Genomic DNA, 8,648 nt, shown 5'->3' with positions numbered 1-8,648 from the left:
GAGCATGGAAATAACCAGTAGGCCAAGCAAGGCTACAGGTAGAAGAAGCTCTGCTGCTGCTGCTGCAGGTCTCAGCCAAGTACAAAAACACCCCTGTTCGTGCGAGCAAGTTGCGACGAGATGGCCGGCGGCAGGGACAGGGACCCGTTGGTCGTTGGTAGGGTTGTGGGCGACGTGCTGGACCCCTTCACCCAGACCACCAAGCTCAAGGTCAGCTTCGGCGCCAGGACCATCGCCAACGGCTGCGAGCTCAAGCCGTCCATGGTCTCGCACCAGCCCAGGGTCGAGGTCGGCGGGCCCGACATGAGGACATTCTACACCCTCGTACGTCTTTGAAGTCGTCGTCGTCGTCGCAGCATACACATAACCATTATTAACCATTAATTACTTCTATGTATATCTTATTATTAGTGATTAATTTCGTACGTGCCTAGCTGAATGAAAAAGAAACAAAATGACTTCGTATATGACTTAATTAATTTTTGTGTTGCTCCTTGATTCATAGGTGATGATTGATCCGGATGCTCCTAGCCCAAATGACCCCAACCTGAGGGAGTATTTGCACTGGTAATGAAAACTTTATTCAGATGATTATTCTTCTCTCAGACTCTGTAGTGTATATGCTAGACCATTGTATAGAGGCTTAGAGCTAGTGCATGTACATCTTGTCATGATAATGATGACGGTATACGGATTGATCCACTCTCTTGTCTTCTCATGCTGCAGGCTGGTCACTGATATTCCAGCAACTACCGGGGCAACGTTTGGTGAGCCATCAGCTCCCTGTCTTAATCTGTCTCTGCTACCCTCTGTCCACCAGACAAGCTTAGCTTTTTACTACGGGGAAAAAGAAAATCAAACCCACACGACACAATCACACAACACGTATCTGCACAGGCATTATTTAAACTTGTCGATCGGCTACATAGAAGGAGATAAATTACACACACATAATTAAGGTTAATTAATTAGTTCAAAACATTATTACACATGTACAAGTAGTACTGATAACGATTGTGTATGTGATCGATATGCATGCATGGCTCTGGTGATGATGAGCGCAGGGCAAGAGGTGATGTGCTACGAGAACCCTCGGCCGACCATGGGGATGCACCGCTTCGTGTTCGTGCTGTTCCAGCAGCTGGGCCGGCAGACGGTGTACACCCCCGGATCGCGCCAGAACTTCAACACCAGGGACTTCGCCGAGCTCTACAACCTCGGCCCAACCGTCGCCGCCGTCTACTTCAACTGCCAGCGCGAGGCCGGCTCCGACGACTCCACACACCACTAACTGCAAGCTGCTTTGTTATGGCCCTGATAAGCTCAAGAGGTTGAAGCCGAGTGATTAGTATTTTGGGCCAATTATTGGGCTGTTATATGCGTGCGGGCCGTATGCGAGCCGTGTGGTTGTGCCGGTAAACATTAGGTCAAAAACCTTGTAACTGAATATAAGCCGGGTCATTCTGTTAAGATCGGCAACGAGAAATAACAGAACATTTTACCACTCGCTCATTCTCACTCGTCTGTTCTTCCTTCTTCTACCTTTCGCATGTCTGTTTTTCCTCTAGTTCTTCTGATTGTTCCACTCAGTTGCGGTTGAGCATAGCAAGATCGTAACAATTGGTATCAGAGCCTAGTCCACCACAGATTCCACAAAATTTTTTCGCGCAATCCAATCCGCGAGATCTGGCGCCGTCCCGAAAGCCAACGAAGATCCAGATGCAAATGACGACCACTCTAGAGGATCTCGCGAGGAAGTTCGAGGGATTCGAGTTGATGATGCAGCAGTCCTTGGATAAGACCAGTGGCCTCGAGGCTTGGCAGTCCACGATGGATAGCTCCCTGGGAACATTGTTGAATAAGACGGAGGAAGCGGCGACGCGTCTGCATCGACTGGAGTCAGCGCCGCCGCCAGTTCCGCGACAACCGCCTCCGCCACTGCCAAGTTGGATCAATCCTTTAGACCTCAACATAGCTCCACCACAGGCAGCGCGCTCCCCCGCGTTGACCCCGGAGTAGCCCAGCGGGCACCGAAACGACATGAACAACCGGGATGCTGGCGGAGGGATCCTCGGATCTCATCCGCCACGTCCGGACACGAGTACGTTCCCTGATCCCTCTTACCTTCAATTTGACACGCAAACCGGGAATCGTGAGTTTGGGACCAGACAGGTTCCCCTGCCCAAACTTCAGTTTCCTAGGTTTGACGGTGATAACCCAAGGCTCTGGCATGATCGATGTGAGATGTATTTCAAGGTGTATACGGTGAGTCCTCACCTGAAGATAAGGTTCATGGCAAAAAAAATTTCAAGGGTACTGCGTGTAACACTTGCCATTTTAGTCATCAAAGTGACTTTGAAGAATTGGAAGCAATTCGAGAAGAAAAGAAAAAGAAATTGGCCGAAAATCAAATTCGGGTCAAATTTGGCTGAAATTCGAATTTTGAATTTGAAATTCAGAAAAATTCGGCAAAAATATGGAATAGAAGTGTAAGAGTGACTAGAACTTAAGGATCAAAAAAAAATTGGAACAAGATTTGATCCTAAATACTCAAAAGAATCAAAGAAAGGAAATAGAAAACTGAAATCACTGTTCACCGTCCGAAAATAGGAATTCAGAAAAACAGCAGCACAGTCTGTTTTCAAAATTGATTTCTAATGAATTTTTCAAATAAGTGAATCAGAACAACTACACCATATCAAAGTATGGACTTTGGACTACTAGAATTGGATGTTGTTGGCCAGGAACAGTGAAGGAAATGAATTCAAATCCAAGCTCAAAGTCAGCACATTATCACAGGTGACTGTCTTACTGAAAACGACTAAGTCTGAAACAGCAGTGTGTGGCCAACTTTGAAATGGATTTCAGAGCAATGTAGGTCAAGAGGAGTAGGTGTTCTTGAGCAAAATGGAAACTTTGGAGATGGTAGAACACGAATGGGAAAGAGTTGGACTGAAAAAGGAAGATTTGGATCACTGAACTCAATCACAAAGTGAGGTAAGTGACACTATCAGTTAACTGACGAACTGAACTTGAAGTTCAGCAAAATTCAGTTGAAGCCGAGAAAGAAATCCAAATTACACTGTGCTCGGATGTTTATCTCGGGGTAGAGCCAAAATAAAAATTGGAGGATTCAAGTTTATCTACAACTTCGGTTAAGACACCTGGGGACCGTCGGATTGAAAATCAACCGCAATTTGAATCTGAAGTTACGGGCGCCAGAGATAAGAAAGGGGAGCGATGACAGAGCGAGCTCGACGTGTCGCCGCCGCCGCTCTCGGTCGCTCGCCAGCGCGACGGCTAAGCCACCTCCTCACCACGCAAGCCTACGAGTAGGCCACGGTGTCGCCCATGCGTGCGGTAAACCGTTCGTATATCTACCGCTCCCGCGCCGCCGTTTTACCGTCGCTCTTTTTACCGCCGCCAGCGCCTCTGTCCAAGCCACCGCCGCCGGGTAAAATTCCACCGCCACACCGCAGCTCCCGTCGATTCCCTTCGTCCACACCTCCGCCCACACCCCACCAGCAACCCTAGCAGCTTGTTGCCCAGCTTCTTCGCCGGCACGCCTTAACCCGCCGCCGATTCTGTCCGCCGTCGCCGCGCCTCCCGCTCACGGTGAGCACCACCTTGCGCTGGTTCCCTTCCTTCTTGAGTAGTCTTAGGCAGGTCCTTAGGATGCTAGGATGGTGTAGCCGTAGTCGTTAGAGTAGTTTGCGCCGTTGTCGTGCGTAGCTGCGACCGGTCGTAGGTGCCGCCGCCCGTCGCCGTGGAGGGAATGGCTCCGGCCATCTCCCGAGGAGCTGTTGCCGCGCGCAGGTGTGTGAAGGCACGAATGTGCTGTCCTGACCTAGTTTCGCCGCCGGTAGGGTGCCGGCCGGCGAGTCGCACCGTCCCCTGTCACGCGCGCGCGTTTTGGTGGGAGGAGGAAGAAGCGCCTGGAGCCTTGGGCCCGCGCGTCAGTGGGAAAGGAGAGGAGGAGAAGAAGGCCGGGGGCGCGGGCGTCTGTGGGCCGGCGTTTCGGAGGCCCAGTAGGAGGCAGGCCGCGCTCGCGAAAGAAAGAAGAAAAAGAAAAGAGGGCCGTTGGGCCGGTAGTGGACCGAGGAAAAAGAAAATGGCCCAAGAGGCCCGTCCGGGGAAGAGAAAGGCCGGCGGGTAAGTGGAACAGGAGAAGAAATGGGTCCGCGCCGCGGGCCCAGCGCGTGTGAGAGAGGGTAGAGTTGAGCCGCGTAAGAAAAGTTGCCCGGGGGTGTTTTCGGAAAAATTAGATTTCCTTTATAGAATAATTAGTTTAAAACCGAATTTCACCATTTAAATCACAGAAATTTCTAGGAGTGTCCAAAATTAGTGAAACCAATTTTGTTAGGCTTATTTTATTTTCCTTTATGCATTAAAATTTTTACACCCTAGAAAAATAATAAAAATTTGGGTATTTATTTAATGCCTTTCTTTTAAGGTAATTAAATAAATACTTAATCTTTATAAAATGTATAAAATATGGGATAACATTTTCTTAATCACAAATTATTCTTAACTCATAGGAAATTAGGTTTTCAAGTTAGAAAATAATTATAACCTTTTCTAAAAATAAAAGAAAAGCCTTAAGTAGGGTTAAGTAAGAAAATAAAATTGTGAGCTAATCTTTTTGGGTTTTTGTGTGTTGACTTGCAACTTTATCATGATAAATTGTATAGTCCTTGTTGGCTTGCAACTTTATCATGAAGGAAAGTTGTATAGTCTTTTATTCAAAAATTTGCATTCCTAACCCCTGCATGTGTTGTGCTATAGATCCCGAAGCACCAGAAGGAAATTATTTGGAATTTTCAGAAGGATCTTCGGAGTTCGAAGAAGTCTTTGAATTAGTCCCCTGTGAAGCCAACCCGTCGGACAATACTAACTTTTTAAGTGAACAAGGCAAGCCCCGGTGCATTTATACCTATCTATTTTGGAGTTATTATTTCATGTGTCCAATTATCGGTTATTTGCTATATGTATGCACTAAGTCTAGGAGTTGCTTGAAACCTATTTCTTGTGTATGATCATGCCTTGTTTTTAAGGACATCTTTGCCACTTGTTTAAACCTTTAGTAGATAACCCAAGTCTAGAATTGCTTAGTCGCTTACATACTTGGTTTACCAACCTTAAGGAAAACTTTTAAGTCATGCATGTTACTTATGGAAAGGTAACTTGGAAAATGAGAAGCAGACAGAAGCTAGAGATGTAGTTCTGTCTGCAAGATTAATTTGGTTAAGGTCCGATTCGTTGTCTTAACCTTTGATCAAGTGATAAGCATCTGATCACTTACTGGGTATGGGACCAGTAAAGCCCAGTAGGTTAGTAAACTCTCTGATCGGGAATACTTTGTACCCGCGCTTGACGTGCTGGAGATTGGCAGGGGCGTAGCCTGAAACTCACATGGTGATCGGGCCAGACGTGGGGTCCCATGTGGGGGTGCGTCCCTGGGTCCGGGTAGTCTTATTCCCAATCATTGATTTTGCTAATCAAAAGGTTGCTATGTACGACCTGGACAGTCGTATAAAGCTGGTGATCAGGGTACTCTCCTGCAGGATGTAAATGGATCCGGATCGCCGCAATTCTCGGTCACGAATGCACTTGATCACTGTTGAGCATCGTAGTGTAAATTCATGAATGATATACCTTTCTGACAAATGAATGATGTATGGCTTAAATACCTTATTGTTGTATTTACTCTTTTCTCATCATTTAGAATGGTTAGGTAATAACTTAACCCGAATAAAAGATAAAACTAAGGCATCACTTCTAGTAAGCTTTTCGGCAAAAGTTGTATCAGCCAAGTACACCAAAAAGCTATCATATACTTCCAAAGAAAGCTATTATATTGGTTAGTCGGGTAAGACTTGCTGAGTACCCCGTACTCAGGGTTATCCCTTGTGGCTATCTTTCAGAAGCACCGCAGGAGTCTACCGAGGAGGAAACCCTGAAGCCCTAGGGTACTGTTATGAGTCTCACAATACCCTTAAGAAGAAGTTTTTAAATGCTCATCTCCTCCTGAACCGTTTATGTTTTAAGTCTTAGAACTCCGTCTAACACTGCACTGTTAAGTTTGCTTCAATCTAAGTTCTGTAATAACTCGTACCTTTTATATGTATGTAAAAATGTAATATTCGTTGATGCTATCCCATCGCGGATACTATCCTGATGTATGGCTATGAGACACAACGTGGATGTTTTGAGGAGTCCTAGGGACACCCGACAGACAACCGGACTTATACTGTTTTAAGTGTGTTTCGCATAATTACTGCGTCGGCAGCAATTAGGCGCATTTAAACCAGTTTAAGTTGGGCGGTTCCGCCACACTACGGTGGCGTGGCTTCAAACATTTGAGCGCAGAGGCAGGATGTTGGATTGGGAGACGTTCTGTGATGCTGTTTTTGACAAGTTCGACAGAGATCAGTACCAAGTGCAGCTTCGTCGTCTTGATTCCCTTCGCCAGTCTGGTTCTGTTTCAGAGTACCTGGAGAAGTTTGAGGAACTTTCACGTGGCATCCTGCTGTACAATACTGCCAATGATGACACATATTTTGTGACCAGATTTCTAGGTGATCTCAAAGAAGAAATCAGAGCAGTGATTTCTTTGCATAGGCCAAAAGATGTGTTGACAGTATCTTCTTTAGCATTGTTGCAAGAGGATGAACTAGCTGCAAGCAAAGGAAGAGGGGTGGCAAAGGATCTTCAGAAACAAACTTTCAAGCCATCTTTTGGGATAGATAAAAACAAGGTAGGTGGATCTGAGAAAGTTGGGCCAAGCAAGTCTAAGGTTGACAAAGGTGACCCTAATAACAAGGTTAAGTTTCTGATGGCATTTAGATAGAAGAATGGGTTATGTTATAAATGTGGGAAGAAATGGGGCCACAACCACAAGCTTCCTCCACAAGTACCATTATATGTGATTGAAGAATTGTTGGGATGCTCTGGAGCATCTGTGATAGTTGTCCAAGTGATGATGAACAAGAGAATGATGTTGTCATGGCAATTGGAGACAATAAATCTCAAGTGTCTTCAAAGAGAAGAACTATGAGGTTGCAAGGCACAATAGGAAATCATGAGGTATTGATCCTTGTTGATTCAGGCAGTGTGGGTTCCTTCATTAGTGAAAGCTTGGCTGACCAATTGAAGTACCAAACACATGATTGTGCAATAGCTTATTTTGTGGCAGTTGATGGCAGTCCCATGACTTGTACTAAGAAAATTCCCAATTTACAGTGGGCCACTCAAAAGCACACATTCTTGTCAGATATTGGTATTTTACCCCTGAAGTGCTATGATATGATAGTTGGAGAGGATTGGTTGGAGGAATGTAGTCCCATGTGGGTGCATTGGAGGAAGAAAATTATGAAATTCACTTATAAAGGCAAGAGGATTACTTTGAAAGGGGTTCAATCTGAAGTGACAAAATGCACAGCGTTAGTGCTAGAAAAGTGAAGGGTCTCTTGAGAAGGAAAGTTGTCACTCATTGTGTGCAGATGCTTCCCCAGGTTTCCAAGTTTCAGTTGAAAGAAGAATTGGGGATGCTTCACTCAGTCACAGATCATGACAAGATTTCTGTTCACCCTAAAATACAACAGTTGTTACTGGAGTACAAACATTTATTCAAAGAGCCTACAACATTACCTCCTGAAATATAATATGATCACTATATTGATTTAATTCCTGGAGACCAGCCAGTCAATGTCAGACCCTACAGGTATGCACCTGCTCAGAAGTCTGAAATTGAGAAACAGTTAACTAAGATGTTAAGGAATGGAACAATTAGGTCAAGCACTAGTCCTTATGCATCCCCTATTTTGTTAGTAAGGAAAAAGGATGAAACATGGCGATTTTGTGTTGATTATAGACATCTTAACTCAAATTCTATCAAGAATAAGCATCCACTTCCAGTAGTAGATGAGCTATTAGATGAATTGGTTGGATCTCAATGGTTTTCCAAGTTAGACTTCAGGTCTGGCTACCATCAAATTAGGATTGTCAACGGTGATGAGCACAAGACTGCTTTTAGAACTCACAGTGGCCTTCATGAATTTTTGGTCATGCCTTTTGGCCTTACAAATGCACCAGCTACATTCTAGAGTACTATGAATCAATTTTTGATCCCCTATTGAGAAAAGGAGTGTTGGTTTTCATGGATGATATTTTGATCTACTTAGCCACATTTGGTGAACATGTGCAATTGTTGAAGCAAGTGTTGGATATTATTCAAGATCATCAGTTTCTGATTAAATTGTCCAAGTGTTATTTTGCCAAGCAATAGATAGAATATTTGGAGCATTGCATTTCAATTGAGGGTGTTTCCACATAACCTTCTAAAATTGTGGTTGTTCAACAGTGGCCAACACCTACAAATCTCAAGGAGTTGAGGGGTTTTCTGGGTTTAACTGGATATTAGAGAAAATTTATCAGGCTTTTCAGTTGCTCAAGCAAACATTAGTAGAAGCACCAGTTCTAGCCATATCAAACTTTAGCAAACAATTTATTCTGAAAACTGATGCAAGTGATCAAGGATTGGGTGTTGTGCTCATGCAAGATGATCATCCTGTTGCTTACTTAAGCAAACCACTATGTCCAAAGAACTAGGGAATGTCAACTTATGAAAAGGAATGCATGACAATCCT

General features: G+C 44.6%; 2 protein-coding genes across 2 annotated transcripts; both read left to right on the top strand.

The window, feature by feature from the left end:
* Positions 1-1,504, top strand: LOC117851402 (protein VERNALIZATION 3). Its single transcript, XM_034733215.2, has 4 exons — positions 1-324; positions 506-567; positions 727-767; positions 1,065-1,504. The coding sequence occupies exons 1-4, from the start codon at positions 121-123 to the stop codon at positions 1,289-1,291; spliced, it is 534 nt and encodes a 177-aa protein (XP_034589106.1). The 5' UTR covers positions 1-120; the 3' UTR covers positions 1,292-1,504.
* Positions 1,505-6,376: 4,872 nt separating this feature from the next.
* On the top strand, positions 6,377-7,057 carry LOC140222569 (uncharacterized). Its single transcript, XM_072293413.1, has 2 exons — positions 6,377-6,757; positions 6,851-7,057. The coding sequence occupies exons 1-2, from the start codon at positions 6,377-6,379 to the stop codon at positions 7,055-7,057; spliced, it is 588 nt and encodes a 195-aa protein (XP_072149514.1).
* The last annotated feature ends 1,591 nt before the right edge of the window (positions 7,058-8,648 follow it).

The sequence above is a fragment of the Setaria viridis genome, chromosome 4 (assembly GCF_005286985.2).
Source record: "Setaria viridis chromosome 4, Setaria_viridis_v4.0, whole genome shotgun sequence".
Taxonomy (NCBI): Eukaryota; Viridiplantae; Streptophyta; class Magnoliopsida; order Poales; family Poaceae; genus Setaria; species Setaria viridis.
The sequence above is the reverse complement of the archived record's forward strand: the minus strand, read 5'-3'. Positions and strand labels throughout refer to the sequence as shown.